At 39.7% G+C, this 17,555-nt stretch overlaps 1 protein-coding gene across 2 annotated transcripts in view; it reads right to left on the reverse strand.

Moving 5' to 3' along the window:
• The window catches only part of SLIT3 (slit guidance ligand 3), a 537,089-nt gene that overhangs the window by 118,490 nt on the left and 401,044 nt on the right, over nt 1-17,555 (reverse strand). For both annotated transcript variants that reach the window (XM_075056287.1, XM_075056286.1), the window contains exons 16-17: nt 9,487-9,637; nt 8,173-8,247 (exon numbers count right to left, since the gene is read on the reverse strand). In XM_075056287.1, the coding sequence (XP_074912388.1) occupies nt 8,173-8,247; nt 9,487-9,637 (226 nt within the window). The remainder of the gene's footprint in view (nt 1-8,172; nt 8,248-9,486; nt 9,638-17,555) is intronic.

A 17,555-nucleotide genomic window follows, 5' to 3' on the forward strand; every position in this document is an offset into this window, starting at 1 on the left:
ATAGATTATGATGGATAATCCTATTTGTTTAGGTTTATGACAGGAAACACTATTCTTTGTTTTACTGTCTACAACAAAAAAGGGAAAATAAAAGATATGCTCTTGCTCCCAAGAAGACGCCAAATTCCAACACTATTACTCATACTGAATAGCACATTATTCCAGAAATGATCCCGGTACACACACAGCATGAGTAATAGTTTCAAAATCCAATTCCAGGTGATATAAAACAAATGACAAGGTATCAGATTAACACCTGGGCTACTCTGCTCAGAAGAACAGGCAATCTTGTTGGGATAAAAGTTGACAGAAGATATGGCAACAGGATAGCTTGGCCTCAGATAGAAATATTGTGGGTCTTGCTCTTTGCAGACGTCATCACATAATTAAAAAAAAAAAAAAAAAAAAAAGTTGAGTCTTGGAGACATGTTTCATGTGGGAAACTTGAGTACGCTGGTTTATGTCCGCTGAACAACTGTCAGATAGTGGGCCCTACAGCATGTGGCCCATCACCTCTTGTGCATTCTGTGATCAGAAAGAAAAGGAGTATGCTAGCAATCAGCCAAAAATAACATAAAAACATATAGAAATACTTACACGCAGATTTTGCTTTCCAGAAGTTTAGTGCTTTGTGCTAACACTCACATGAAGAGTTTATGTTCAGTGTCAAAGCAAGTCAAGGAAGGATATCCTGACATATGCATTTAATTTTGGGGCTCAGCTATTTCTCTAGTGGAAATGTTTATAGCTCAGCATCTCTTTTGAATGCTGGCATAAATAAATGCTCTCAATGATCCCTTTCCTGGTAAAGATCATGCCGTGATGCATATTTGCACAAAAATAAATAAGTAAATGTTTGTGGGAAGGGAGGGTGAGTTACTATAATACACAAAGAGGTTGACTTTCAACTCACAAATTGCAAACTGACCTATATTTGTAGTTACAAAGTTTTTTTAGTAAGTGTTTATCATCTAAAAGATATTTAGTCACATGTATTAAAGTGTGGGTGCAATTTTAACGGATTACTGGATGCTTAAGGCAAAAAAGGGCAGATATTGGAGAAAAAGGCTGGCCATAATTTGCAAAGGAGTTGGAACCCTTATACAATCCAGACCATCTGAATTTTAATTGCTGCCAAAGAACTTCTGCAGATAGGGAACCTCACTCATTTGAGTTAATAGTGCCTGATCATTTCAACAACATGAAATTATCCAAAAATATACTAGCAGTTTCAGAAGAAGCCACTTATATATACCTTTCCCATGCAAAAGATTTGAAAATCTTAAATGCTCTGGTGAAATCAAAGTTGCAAGGCAGAGAAAAGACAAACGTTACAATAATAAACACGTAAAGACGACACTGCCCTGCAATTCCACTTGGAGTATTGTTAAAGTAGATGTTCTGCCAGCCTGGATTTCTTTATTTGTCTTCCTGAATTAAAGCTTCCCATATCAGAATGAAATAAACAAACAAAAATGGTAGATGACAGCACTCATTCACTAAAAAAAAAAGAGAAATGTGTTCTTCTTAAAGTCTGACCTACTAGAAAAATAAACATGATAAATTACATACTTTTCAGTCTAGAATTACCAGCAAAAATAATCAGCTGATATAAGCCTTGAAAAATGAAAGCAGTGAAACATTTGCCTGCTCTGCAACTCAGAGAGCTCTGCTCCATCCTTCCCAGCACTAAAAGAATCTTTCATATATGATTATAGCACTTGACAAGGAATTATTTTTTTTTAATCAGAAAAAAACTTCTGACAGCCTTTAAAGGAAACTCCCATTATAGAAAAGCCCCATCCTCTTGGAACGCTAAGCTTCTGTAAGGAATTCTTCTTGAAATACTGGAAGATGGTGGAAAAGAAAATGAGTCTTGACTATTTCCCAAGATACCTATGCCCTCTGGCAAGACCCAAATGGGAACCTATAGTCAACCTGGTCACTCAAGAAATGTTATTGTTTCCATAAGGACTCCATGATTTACCCTGGTGATAATGTTTAATCCTATTTCCAGACTTTTATGTTGGGCAAGAGGTCAAAGGAAATTTTCAGAAAGCCTGGGTTTACTTTTTGTGGGACTGTGAATAGGAAATTAACAGATCTAAGAAGCTATCAAGGTGACATTGTTCACACAGCTCACTTTTCAGTCAGATTTTACTTACTTTATGGCTAAAGTTTAGAATAATATTATTTCTGTTGATCTTATAACTTCAACACAGAACAAGCTGGATTCTATTCAGGCTTACCAGAACCACTCATCCTGCTATACCTGCTGGGTCAATTTTAACATTCCAGCATGCTATTCATCGCTGTGTTACTGACACACCTTCCCACAAGAACAACCACCAGAGTGCAGTCCAACTGCAAAGGCTCTGCTTGGTCTCACCTTGAACCTTGTAGGTTTATCATACAAACAGCCTGTTCTGAGTGGGGGTTTCCCTAAAAATATTTCTGTTGGTTGGTGACATGTTTGGAATTTTTAAGTATATGTTAGGAGGAAAATCCCAATGCTGTTTGCATTCTTCTGGAGGAGGCTGAGAAGGTTTTACAGCTTTTACCAGCAGTCTGTCTGGCTTTTATAGAGTGTCTTGTTCTCAGCAGCAGGATGGCACTGAAAGTCTTAAATACTACAGACAGACAGTGAAGTACACCCAGTGACACTCCTACATTCATTCAGCAGAGCAGACGGATGGCCTCACTGGAAAAAAAGGGAGGCAGATGACAAGCCCAAATGCCATGTACCACAATGCTGTCTACAATATTATTTCCAGAAAATAAAGTCCATTTCTGTATAACAAGTAACAGATGACTGCAACTTCAATTGCCATGGCAAAATTTATGCTTAGGGAAAAGAACAGCAGGTAACAGCTGTTTCCAAGGACACAAACTACTTTTACGTCCCCAAGAAACTTGAGATTTTGTTTTGAAACTGACTTCTGGTCTGCAAACGTTGTCATGATTCAATTTCATTTTGCATGTAAAATGTGTTAAATCCTGGGCTAACACTCCATACAATTCAATGTAGGTGAAATATTTACAGACAAATTAAGCCTCCAAAGGCAATTATATACTAGAGGTGGGGTCGCAGTACCAGCTATTGCTGAGACAGCCTGACACTTCCTATTATAAGACCATATTTTATGTTCACTTTGTAACTTTGGCAAGATTTAACAGAATGAACTGTTAGATGTCCCTTTCAGGTTTTGAGGTAAATATTTTTTACTGTTCTTGTTCCCTGAGAAAAAAAGTCAGTCCCCTTTCTCCCCAGCAGTGCATAAAGTATGGCAGCTCACCTTTTTATTTTGAATGTGAGCTCATTGCCAATTTTTTCTCTGCAGAAACAGCTGTCGGGACCTCGGTAGGAATGGCCATTCCCACTGATTTCCTGTAGGCACTGGGGAATGGGCAGGCTCTGGAGCTGACATCTGGGAGCTGCAGCTTCTCCCTGTGGGTCAGCATCCCATTTTCAGCAAGCAAGTATATCTCCGTGCTCCCACTGAGTTAAGTACCCAGGGGATTTTGGAGCTTGAACCTGTCTGCCATGGCCAGAATACCCTCCAGGCTCCCACTGCCCTGGGAGTCCCAAGTACTGGAGGGTTTTTTCACTGATTAACAACTTGAGGTAGTCCCAGGGAGTCATGGGATACCCAGTGTTTGCTTCATGCTGAATTTGGTAGTTGCTGTGAGCAAAGAACTGCTCCCTTCCACAAAAGTCAAAACCTTACCTCTGTGAATGGTAGTGTTGCCTCTCACCCCAGCCTGATGCGAGATTTTGCTGTGTTGAGTGAGATCATCTCCCACTGGCAACATACTCCTCTGTGAAAGGCAGAAGCTTCCAGCTCCCAGGGCTGGAGGGCAGCAGGACGTGGAGCCTTTCTATCTCGCAGGGATAGGATATCCCCCAAAACCCAAGTCATGGAGCTGGTCCCACTCTTATGGAGCTCAGAAACACACCCTTGTATTTCTCCTGCACTTCAAGCAGATTCAAATTGAAAAATACTAGCAACACAGTTCTTGGAGCCTGGAAGTCACTGTAATGTGACTTTAGTTTTCACAGCAAGCCATCCCTTTACACTTGCAAGATCAGGTGAGGTAATATGGTAAGAACGCAATGAAAGCATCGCAGAGTTCTGGGCATTTTGCAAAACCCACTGGAGAACCCAGTAAGTTACTTCCGGACCCGGTTAGATCTGTCTACAGGAATCTACATCAACCTTTTTATTCTACTGTAAAAAGCATTAAACATAAAGATGGATTAAAATGTAGGTTATGAAAACAGCATTACGTATATGGGATCTTGCAGCTAATTATTGAAGTTGATTTAAAAAAAAAAAAAAAGGTATATGCAGACATGTTAACCTTTTCAAAACCAGCAGGGTAATCTCAGCAATTTAATTCCTAAATAAAATGTGGCATACTTTGCACATGGATCTGTGACCTTTAAATTTCTATATGAAGATTTCAATTTTGTTGTGCATTAAAATGTATTAAATCCTGGGCTGACACATCATACAATAAGATTCAGCCTAGAAAGAATATTTACAGACAAATTACACCCCAAAAGCTAATTTTATATTAGAGGTGAGGTTGGCGGTACCACCTATTGCAAAGGGGTTCTGACACTTCTCTCTTTTTTTTTAATGTTTACTTTATAACATTGGTAAGATTGAAAAGAATGAACTGTCAGATATCCTTTTCATGTTTAGAAGTAGATACATTTTATTTTTATTTTTATTTTTTTCGTATCTCAAAACTCTGATAATCTTTTTGTGAAAAGCTCAAAGCACTCAAATTCTGATTTCAAATTTGTTAATTGGTAACTATGATGTAGGTGTTTTATTCAAAGGATACATCTTCCCTGTGAGAATCTGTTAGGATTTGGCTGAATTCTTAGTCTTTAACAAAGAGATTTAAGATTCCTGCCACAGTCCAAGGAGACTGCAAGACAAATTTTTTGGAAAATGTGAATTTTAGGAGCTAATTTTCCAGAGTTTTTTTTGACTGCAGATTCTTTTTCAGATGACACCTTCCAATGTCTCTAAGGACAGTGCACGACACTGAGCTACAGACTGTGCAAAGTGTGGGACTGGGCACATTTCTTTATCCAAGTTACTATTCTACCAATCCCAGGTAGTATTAAGAAGTAATGTCCTTGGCTGGATAGAAAGCGGGCCCCAGAGAGATCTGTGAAGGCTATAAAAACAGCTCAAGGCAATGCAGCGGAGTAACTGTGCATGAGGGCTAGGAAGGGAGCCTGAGTGAGAAGAGTAGGAGTTTTGTCAGTGGCGAGAGAGGTAGAGAGAAGAGGGACAGGACACTGGCCTTACACTGAAGCAAAACATGGTGAGAACAGAAACCGCACTGAATCAGGAGACGAGGAACCTAGCAAGGGATTGGGACAATCGTGCAACTGAAAATTATTATGTGAATACATAATTAAAGACTATTTTCACATATACACACTGGAGTAACCCTACTATGCCAATGCCAAATCTATGACTACTTCCCTTTGGAATCTTATTAGAAAACCCAAGAGGCTGTGATACACCACAACACACACACAGACACAGACAACTGACGGACTTTGAGTGACAAAACAGAAAATGTGAGCATACACCTAGAATGCAAGTAAAATCGGAATCCTCCTCAAGGTCCAATTTACAGACCACCTCAGAGTGTTTATCTTATAAACCAAAGCTACACTTAAGCATAATGTTAGATGAGGAGGCACCAAGATGAAACACCCATCAAAAGGAAGGAAGAGCTAATTCCTCTCTCTCTGGAATTATGCTGGAGCTTTACTAGCCACAGTGGAACTGCAGTACTCTTACAGTAGTTTCTTTGCAAATTTCCTTGACACAGATCCGTCACTAGTCTTAAACTGAAGTGAAGGACAAGCAGAGGGCAATGATTCAAATGCCCATTCAGATATCCAGATTCCAGATATTCAGATTCATTTCAGAAGAAAAAGAATTACAGAGATTTAATAAAGAAAAAAAGAAAAAAAAGGTGATTTAGGCTAATGGTCTGCCACTGCAAAGCTCTGAACTGTTTTCTTAAGCCTAGGAAGCAATGCAATTTCCAGACAGATTTTTCCACCTGCTGTTTTCCTTTAACACTTGAACAGACAAGGAATATGATGAGACAGAGTCAATATTGCCAAACAAATAACAGTAAAATTTCTTGTCCCTTACATGCACTGAAAAATGGGGATTTGATCAATATTATTCCTCCTTAATTTAATAGCAGCAGTAAGACTTAATGAAGACCACATGCACCACATTCCTGCCACACACACACAGCTGCTGCATTAGGACCATTAGCAGCAGCAATCCCATCCACTGGTATTTACCTACATTTCCCTTCTTGCATGATGGAGAGGTGTCTATTATTAGCAGAAGGATATGTAGTAAAGGCCAAATAATAACATAGAAGGAAAAGAGTGTTTGCTTGCTTGTTTGTTTTTTCCTGGTAACCCCTTCCCTTCACAAAATGGACCTAGGAGAATTAGAAAAAAAGAAGTCTAATCTGGCTTTTAAAGGATCAAGATACTAAGGTTATGGTTGAAATGTTGCTCTGCTTATACAAACCCCCACCCTTTTCAGACAATCCCTTTACTCAAATTGAGATACTTCTTTACAACATCAGGTAGAACAAAAGAAATTAGCTCAACTACAAATATTACCTAAAGAGCCTCTGCTTGGAGGCTGCCACTAAAAATCCATATGAAAGACACTTTTTAAGAGGTGTAGGGCACAACTTCTTTTTGCCATCTGTTTGAACTGCACCTGTACACCTCAGTTCTCATTGCCTACCAAGAACAGAGCAAAAAGATTTTTTGTTTCACAGGAAACAAATGCTTAAAAAAACCTTTCGTAACTGTTTCATGCTGCATTTATGCATAACAATACAGCCCTTTCAAGGCATCCCTCCCCCCGGAGTGATTAATGGGAACAGGAAGGACAGCACCATAACTTGCCTACAATAAGTTTTAAATAAAATGAAAGACATTATTCTAAGCTATCACACCTCTCCAGTTTTCAAAACATAAATCCTGAAGGTTTGATGAGGACACATGCTTTTCAATTTGTTTGTACTTTTATATACCATGCATTTTTCATTCCCATTTACTATCTACTTACATAGACAACAGAGAACTTCAACAATGTCAATGACTTTTTCTAAGTGCACTGTAGCTACAACTTACGGATCATTCATAAAGTACGAGGCTAATGTATATGATTAATTCCCCAAACCTGGTGGCCTGTACTTGCACAAATACAACCCCCGCTCCCAAACCTGCAGTGCTGCATCTGAAACTCTTGCAGAAATATAACTGATGTAAGAATCCCACTACGGTTGCCTCCAAAGCCCCCGAGATCTTACATGGATTTGAATGGCTAGGAAGATCCAGATGGCAGAAACCATGTGAAATGAATGCAGAACAAAAAACCTGGTTGGTTGGTTTCCCTAAATTACCTTGACTCTAGCAATAAAATCTTACTGAAAATAAACAGTTAGATGAGACATTAGCAAGGGGGCCAATTATTAAAACTTTCAATAACTTCAGAAAGATCCATTTAGAATACTATCAGGAGGTATCTAACATATTATCCTCTTTCCAAAACACAGCTCTTATTAAATGTATACTTTGTACAGTGCCAGCACTCAGGCTGTTAACAGAATTATACAGATATATTTGAATGACTGATCTCTAAATTAGCTAATTGATTCTCCTCTCTAAAACAGTAATAATCAAAAGAAGCTGCCATCATCTATAACTTGTAATATTTTTTTCCCTTGACTATTTGAAACAATCACACTAGTTGGAATTGCACAATACATTCAAAAGACAAAACCAAAATGCTAAACTTTGTAGCCATCTCTAGCAATAAGCATACATCTGAATAAATTCCAGGACAGAATTCCGTTCAGTCTCCATGAAATATAGCCTAAAGAATACTGAAAAGTTAGCCTAGGGATCTCCATCTGTCACTGTGGTTTAACTGGGCCTGTCCACTTAACAGGCAACTCATTCAGTTTCCTTAAATTCACATTAAAAAAGCAATTTCTGCTACTGCAGTACTAAACTATAAAAAAATAATCCCTTCCTCCTTCTTTATAATCCAAGGCAGCATGTATTCTAACAAGCAAGTAACACAAACTTACATTTTTCTGAGGTTGGGCAACTTCTTGAAGAGTCCGATAGCTTCCAAAACAGAAATATCATTGTCATTCAAACGCCTGATAGGAATAAACAAAGAGGCATTTAATACTTCACAGATGTCTATAGATATATGTCTGTGACTTACAGGGCTGCCACACAGAGAACTATGACCTTTGTTGAGCAAGACACTATCTGCCATCTCTCGCAGACTCCTAGAGTGAAAAGAGTTTAGCTTTGAAGGAAAAGGAACATAGAAGAGTATCTACAGTAAAAGCTTAGGATGCCTTTAAGAGCATAATGCCAAAGGACAGTGTCAGAATGCTGCCTTCTTCCAGTGCACAGGATAAGGGATTATTAACCTTAACCATTACACAGCCTTGTTTGTGTGACTAAACCTCCCTCACGCATTCTGCTACAGAAGACATGCAATTGGAGATGTGGTCCATGTAAACAGAAGGGACCTCATTTCAGGTCCTTTCCCATCAAAGTCTACTGGTCTTCAAAATTAATGCAAAGGCCACTGTCTTGGCAGGCTTGGGTACAAAACTGTTTCCCTGATTACATGTAGCTCCACCATTCTATGTAGAAACTTTGCTGTGTTTCTGGATATCGCTCGCTCATATTTTTCTATCTTAACTTCAGAACAACAATTTTTATGGGGATTTAAACAGAGTATCTGAAGTACCGTAAATAGAATACTAACACAAAAAGAGAATTGTGTTTGAAGGGGCTACTAATATAACAAAAGAACCAGATTCTTCAGTTACTAAGTAATAAACGTGTTTTCTCATACTCTTTTTAGCAGTATATTATGTTTCTAATTTTGAAGAATCTCTAAAAGCAAATAAATTTCATAAAAGCACTTATAGCTTAACAATACATTAGTTTTAGTGGAGCCACTTCATCCAAATAGCAGGCACTGCTGGGATGGAATGAGCTCCTGATCACAGATTTAACTCAAAAAGGGTTAATCCATTTCTTAAATAAAAATGACCAGATGCAAAGACAAAGGAGTCAAAGGTAGAATGGAAAGAAACCATGCAGCTTGGGCCACATAACAGGTCAACACTTCAAGAAGACACACACAGGCAGCTGATGCACAGGGCCATGGCTCCTTTCTCATCCCCACGGTTGAAATGAATGCTAAGGAAATAAGAGAGTTGTGGTGCTCCTTTGAAATAAAATTAACTTCCCCTTTTTCACACAGGGATTAAAGTAGAAGGTGCCTTGAATTGGTCTGAGTCCCTTTTACAGCCTTTAAAAACCAGGAAAACCAACATGCCCTGCTGAGCACATCTTGGAGAGCCAGCACTTACAGATCAGTAGTATATTCAGGAAGGTGACTGGGTAATCGGATGAGTTTTTGGTTAGAGCAGTCTACAATTGTTCCCTCGCAGCGACATTTCTCAGGACAGACAAGGTCCATGAAACACTTCCCGGTGAATTTACTTCTGTAATCCTCTGACCCTGCAATAAAAGGAAAATATATTTCATCAAACATTTCCTGATAACTGCAGCTATCAGAGATTTTATGGAATCTATTCTCAACACTGCCTCCTGTCAGCTCCCAGCTCCTGCACACAATTTTAATACCTGCCAAAGATTTTTGTTCAGCAATTTTTCAAATTAGTCCCAAGACTAGCCTCTGTTTTTCCACTCTTCCCTTGACAGATTAATTCCTTGTCTAACAAGCCTACCTGTTAAAGGTATTTTTTGAAGCACGTCTAGTTAGCTGTTGGAGTCTGCTTCAAATGAGCTCCAGCAAAGTCACTTTTTCCCATTTGGAACTTAGTCCAGCAACAGGGAAAAGGGATCTCCTGAAAGCAGGAGCTATCTTGGTGCACTCAAATGACAAAGGATTTTTAAAGATGTCATTAAAAAGCCTGAAATTTTCAGATCTCAGCTATTAGAACTATTTTTTGAGAGCAATCTTTTATGAAAGAACCTTGTCAATTTTCCAACAACTAGATACCTTTATTAACTATGTTAAACAAACAGCAAAGGAAAGTAATAGCAGTTTAAATCATTTTCTTTTTAATTAAGGAATGGGTAGACCATACTTAGTGAGAAGCACTCCCTAATGTACCATTATACCATGATTAACAGACTTCTTTGACTAGGTTTTTGACCCATTCTAATGAAATGCTTTTCCAATTAGGCTCAGCGAACTAATCTGTCCTTTTCAGGTTTGTTTTTTTCTCTTTTAATAACAGCAGGTTGGAAACTTGATCTCTGTGCTTCAAGGAACTAGGAGTATTAATAAATGTGTATGTAAGCAAAGAGTTGCCAAGACCCCACCATGCAATACCTGCCCACTCACTTCATATTTCATGATGGAAGCACCAGAATTGTCTCAGGAACCTTGTGTAATGCTATGTGATCATAACTACCAAGAAGTATTTTTTTAACTTTTCCAGAGTTTTAAAAGTCAATTGCAAGTCTTTCTCAGGAATGATCTGAGCAAGTTCAGCTTTTAAGAACCTGAAAATGTCAATAAAAACTTAAACCTGAGCTGAAATTTGTTTTTAGAGACTTGATGACATTCATCACCTGCTTCCCCTTCCCAGACTGATAAATACACCACTGCTCATTTTATGACTGCATGCTATTTTCTGGAAGAAAAAAGAAGTCACCTAAATCCACTATTATTTTAATTTATGTTACACATTGCCTCCACAGGGTGATGCAGTGAAAGCAAGCAATTCTGCAGGCAATCTAACATTTTGATTCCACAGACACACTTCGGTTTAGTTTTGTAATTCCAAACTAGATTATGAGAAACATCACATGCAGCTTTGTACATTACCACTTCTGTGGTGTTAAATACTTTGTTATCATGATTATTGTAAATTGTACCTCTAAGGTGAGACTTTGCTTCCGTATTTTAGCTTGACACTACAGCATTTAAAATATTAGGACCACTGCACATTTTAAAATATTATAAAAATACAGTCTAAGCCTTTCCCCACATGGCCATCATTTAAAATCTTATCCTTTCAAAAAACCCCATCTGATTTCCAGTCCTAAAAATTGCAGGCTTGGTAGTCAGACTAAAATGTCAAGTGATGAGCGTATTATGGTTTGATTACAAGAACATACAGCTATTCTTTCTTAGATCTATGACACAGTACATTTGGTTGTTTATGATTCCTTGGAAATAATGCCAAAGATGAACAGTTATCAGGATCAGAGTTTATTAAAACTTCTACAATTACAGTACGCCTTGAAAAACCCACTGAAATTTTTCAGTGATCAGAAAGTGTCTTGGAAATCCCCAAATTAACCCTTGAAGAAGCATTTCTAACTTTCATTGTAAAAGCTTTCTTTGAAAGAATAATCACAAATGTCATGAAGTTACACAGGGTAAAAATTTACTAAGCATAATTTTTAGTCTGCTGGTGGATACAAGAGATTCATCTTCCTATGGGAAAAAAGACGGATGAGAAAGTAAGTGCAATGCTTTATGAAGGAGAAAAAGGGGTGTGTAACATTAGAGGGTGACAATCAGTTTTTGGTTTTCTCTCAAGCTTTCTGGCAAAATAAAGAAAGAATATTTACCACATTTTGATTTAGCAGTCTCACTCTCTTGATGGCATACAACTTTCTACACTGCATCAGCTATAAGAAGTTGATCTTGCCTGGGCATCTGTCCACTGCCTCCACGCTTGCAACAGGGGGAAGCCCTCTCAGCTCAACAGGAGAGGAAGGGAGCAAACATCACCTTAGTACTTTTCTCTCTTTCTCTCTCTTTTTTTTTCCTCTTCCATTTTTTTTCTTCTAAATGAGTTTAAATAAGGGTTACCCAGGTAAGCACTGAGTCAAAAGTAATCAATAGCATGTATATGCTCAGCAAGTACTTGGTCATCCATTAGACTGTGAGACAGCAGGAATCACCTGCCAAAGACTAGATAAAATTTACTATTTTGACCTGAGCCTTGAGATCACTTGGACAGGTGGCTGCTCTATTAAGATATGCCCATCTGGGATACTAATATGAAATTCAGCCATCTGCTTGCAGAACTATTTAAGTGTGTATATCTGTTTCTACACACGGGGCTTTATCAGTGTAATACTGCAGGGCTCTGAGCGAACATGACAGGATTCAGGAAGTACAATTAACTATCACATGCATGCAGTACTTCTGGCACACTATAAAATAACCTGTGGAAAGCCATGGAAAAGAAATGCAGGACAGGCACAGAAGAAACACTTGGCTTCATTTTACTATTCCAGACCAGCCATTTGGTCATATTATTATACCTGAAAGCATGTGTGCACTGTAGCTGACAAATCTGTGAAGCTTGGCTGAATGTAAAACATGACTTAGGAGTTTCTAGTAATTTCCAAAATTAAAAAGAATTAAGTATGCTATAAAATGAGTAGCCAAGGCAACAGCAAGGCCTGTGTTTAACTGAGGGCAACTCCGTTTATCTGAATTTCTAGTTAGTCTGATAACATTTTCATTTCACAACCTATGTGATACCACTATTAGGTACCAGGATATTACAATTCCTCAGTATCATAAAACAAACACTTATGTAATTCTACAAAACAGCAATATTGAGATAAAGAAACACCACATTTCCAAGTGCTCAAAAATTTTAGGTGCCTTTCTAATACCCACATGGAGAAATTAAGCAACTGAGACAAATACCTTTTTGTCCTATTCTTCTTTTTAAGCATTGTTTGGCAAACCTGATTTCAGTTTTTAAAACTTAGCTTTGCCCAAAGGACTTAAAAGGAGTGCTGGATGAACTGTTCTGGAAAAAATCAAGCTGTCTCAAGAGGGGCTTGGATGCTGACCTGATACATTCATTCTAGAAAAGATGCATCCTCAAATTTGGCAACAAAAACATGATCACAGATATCACTTGGTCTAAAACTTGGACAAAACCCCAGGAATCCCGACAATCACTTCTTCTTGTAACCACTAGATCGAAATTCTCATAGGCTTTCAGGAAAAAAAGGAGGTACATTGTTTGTCATGATTTCACGTTGCTAGTATTAATTCTTAGCACTAATTACAGGCAAAATCTAAGAATCTCAGATGTCCTTCTGATGTATCCACAACAGATATGTAACAAATCTGCAAGATGATGCAGTATTTCTATATAAGGAAACTTCTATATGAGGCTCTCAAAGTCACTTATGAATAGGTGTAATTATCTCTATTTTACATCAGGGTTGGGGGGTAGGGGTGGCGGGAAGTTAGGCAGAAATATGTTAAAGATTTTATCTAAGCCGTCAAAGCTAAAATGGCCCATTTGGGTATGCTGACTCAGCTTTGTGCTATGTAACTATTGGATAATACTGTTTTCATACAGGCCATGTTACCCATATAATTTTGAGAGATAAAAGGTAATGCTTTGCAGACTCTTCTGAAGTTCTTTTGCAGTATAGACCTTCATAATAAAATGCCAGCACATTAAGATTGCTCAGATCAGGTCCAAAGTTACATTAAGTAGCAGGCATCCTGTTACAGAAACAGCATCCAAAGTGTACCTCAAGTAGAAGGGCTCACTGGACAGCTCAAATAGAGAGATGTAGCTTACATTATTTATAAGGTAAGAAGTCAAAAATGATTTTTCATCTCTGTAGGTATGGCTGGAATCACCCTTGAATCATATTAATCAACAGGATGCCTAACTTCTTCATTCTAAGAGCAATTAAACAGATTAATGACGTAGAAATGGTTATTCTGCATGCAAGCCCTCTGGAAAGTCTGTTGAAAACATCACTAGGGCTCCCCTCTGCAGTGCCCGGGAGACTGGTTAAGCAACACTTCACCTTTTTTCATTTTTCCTGTGAGAAAAGGGGGAATCTCTCACCTTTTGGTGCTTCTGAAAACAGCAGAAGTATCCCAGCATGCCATGCGGCAGGGAGTATGCAGCCTTCCATGGTGCTTGACAGAACCATGTTCAATTTGTATTGTTCTACCACATGGTTAGATCAAGCACAAAGGAAAACCCCATGAACAGCCAGAGTCAGAGTTAGGCAGCGCCAAAGAGAGGAGAGCGTTGAGAGGAAGCAGCATGGAGAAGCACAAGCTGAAGGTTCACGGAGAGCTGCTCTCCACTCCACCCATGCAAAAAGGTGCTGGATACAAGAGGTCATCCTTTACGCTACAACTGCAGGAACACCCTGGAGCACAATTGGGGTTAGTGTACAAGAACAGAGCCCAGGCGAATTCAGAGACAGAACTAATATGATAGAAAATACTACCAAAGGACTGCAAACAGCTCCTTCCAGCAAGGATGTACAACTTCCACCACATACTGAATGCCCGATCTACACTGCTCTTTATTAGCTACTTACTCTCTCCCAGTGTCTCCTTTCAGTATAAATGCCATTTTGGTTTGGTCCAAATTGCATTTATTTAAATGCAGTTTTGAAATACCGCAGCTCATATTAACAATAGTAGATTCTGAGCTGATGGCCAAGCTCTGGCATTAAATGCACCCCAAGATCCTTTTGAGCCTGCTTTCAGCTCCCAGTGGCCTTTCATGCTGGTGGCACTTACACTGACAATCTGTAACTACCGCTGCTTTTTTTTTTTTATTTCAACTGCACTTTACAACAAGGTAGGACACAGATGCTACTACAGACATGTTAAGGCAAACAGGAGTATTTTGTTGTTCTGTTTCTTGGCATAATATTTATTGGGTTTTGTAAATCATTTGCTGGTGGAAGCATTCTCTCTTTCCAACATCTGTGATGGGTTGACCCTGGCTGGACGCCAGGTGCCCACCAAAGCCGTTCTATCACTCCCCCATCCTCAGCTGGACAGGGGAGAGAAAAATATAACATAAAGCTTGCGGGTCGAGATAAGGACAGGAGAGATCATTCACTAATTACCGTCACGGGCAAAACAGACTCAGCTTAGGGAAAATTAGTTCAATTTATTACAAATCAGCCAGAGTAAGGTAATGAGAAATAAAACGAAATCTCAGAACACCTTCCCACCACCCCTCCCTTCTTCCCGGGCACAACTTCACTCCCGGATTTCTCCACCAAGCCCCCCCAGCGGCACAGGGGGACAGGGATGGGGTTTACGGTCATCACACATTATTTTCTGCCGCTTCACCTCCTCAGGGTGAGGGCTGATCACACTCTTCCCCCGCTCCAGCGTGGGGTCCCACCCACGGGAGACAGTCCTCCACGAACTTCTCCAACGTGGGCCATTCCCACGGGCTGCAGTTCTTCACCAACTGCTCCAGCATGGGTCCTTTCCATGGGCTGCAGTCCTTCAGGAGCACACTGCTCCAGCACGGGTCCCCCACGGGGTCACAAGTCCTGCCAGAAAACCTGCTCCACGGGCTCCTCTCTCCGCAGATCCGCAGGTCCTGCCAGGAACCTGCTCCAGCGCGGGGTTCCCACGGGGTCACAGCCTCCTTCGGGAACCCACCTGCTCCGGCGTGGGGTCCTCCACAGGCTGCAGGTGGAGATCTGCTCCCCCGTGGACCTCCCTGGGCTGCAGGGGGACAGCCTGCCTCACCATGGTCTTCACCACGGGCTGCAGGGGAATCTTCGCTCCGGCACCTGGAGCATCTCCTCCCCCTCCTTCTGCACTGACCTTAGTGTCCACAGGCTTGTTTCTCTTACATCTTCTCACTCCTCTCTCCAGCGGCTGTTTCTCACTCTCCCAACTTTTTTTTTCCTTCTTAAAAATGTTATCACAGAGACGTTACCACTATCACTGATTGGCTCAGCCTTGGCCGGCGGCGGGTCCGTCTCAGAGCTGGCTGGTATGAGCTCGCTCTCTCTCGAACACAGGGGAAGCTTCCAGCAGCTTCTTACAGAAGCCACCCCTGTAACCCCCCCCGCTACCAAAACCTTGCCACATAAAACCAATACAACATCCTAGATTATTTCAAACAGCTTTACTTCTTGTAACTCATTCCTGCAACTTTGACATATAATGTAGGGCATTCAGTTCTGGCTTGACTGCTCCCACTGAAAGAAAACTCCCATTGACTTTAATGCCTGCAGAGCTATGCCAGTGAAGAGTGCTTTTGAAAGTCACATCTCCAATGCTCTTGCAGGCTTCACTAATGAGAGAGGAAGTGACTGTCCTCTGCAACTGCTCAGAACATTTTGCTGGACTTCAGTGAAGGTCAATGCTTGTGCTTTTAAAAAAAATACCACTTTCCTTAGTAAGGGGTTTGCATTGCCCAAAGAACAAAGTCAGCGTCAAGCAAATTATTCATTGCCTACATGGAGAACAACGCAAGTACTTGAGCAGAGATGACACATAATACAGCAAGGGCCTCTGCTTCACCATTTTGCTAGGAACCAGCATTATTATGCAGAAAGTCAACACACAATTACTCGAGAACTCCAGAAAGTAAGTACAGTGTTAACTTAGTCACCTCATACTGTGGGTTTGCGTGCAGCAGTGAAAGTAAGACAATTTGATTTACTGTCTATCTTTAGAATCTAAGAAAGAAACTAAAGCAGCTTTTTAGGGGAACCTAACACAATAAACCTTCAATCCCCACAAGCTGCCAAACTAGCCAGAGTCCTAACTGATAAAAAAATTAGATTATTAATTTTCTTTTGTGACTCATGCAACATGGCACAAAGAGGCATTAATTTTCTTCCATGATTCATTCAAAGTATGCATAACCCTAGAATCCACCTCATTTATTTAGAAATTATACCTATAACTAGCATTCCTGCCAATAATTTTGTATGGTACTAGTGAAGAAGAATGCAGAGTTCCGTATCCTTCTGCCTACACTGGTTTAATAATGCAGCAATTCTGGCATTGGCTCTTCAAATAAATTCAGCCACAGTACTCTGTTCAGCAGTGAGAAGTAATGGTTCATATCTTCCAAAGGCTTTTATATTATATACTGATTTTCAGTATTAAATGGAATATCTGTAATAAACTCAGTAATTTCAGTGTCAATGAACTCTTTCAATCCTACTGGAAACAAATGCAGTCAGAGCCCTGCAAACGTCTTCCTGAGAAACCCCTAGAGAATATTTTGAACAAGTCTCTATTCCTCTGCTGCACTAATTAAACACCACTTACAATAACTGCCTAAGCTAATGATCAACTACAATGAACAAGAGGTACCAGCACACAAAGTCTGCCAAAACCTTAATTTATGTCCCCAGAATAAATGAGAGCTAACACACTCCACAGGCACATCCTGGCCTTTCTGATTGTTGCACACTACTACAAAAATATGCAGGAATATAGCCTCCTCCCCGCCCCCCATTTTTTTTTTGAAAAATAGAATAGAAAAAAAAGAGGGAAGCACACTATTTTGTAAATTACATTAAAAAAAAAGAAGTTGAAAAAGAAATGATCATATCTCCAGATGTTTGCCAGTTTTCATGAAAAACCCTACCCTTTAGATATACTCTACATCCAAGC

This window comes from Buteo buteo, chromosome 24, assembly GCF_964188355.1.
Source record: "Buteo buteo chromosome 24, bButBut1.hap1.1, whole genome shotgun sequence".
Lineage (NCBI taxonomy): Eukaryota > Metazoa > Chordata > Aves > Accipitriformes > Accipitridae > Buteo > Buteo buteo.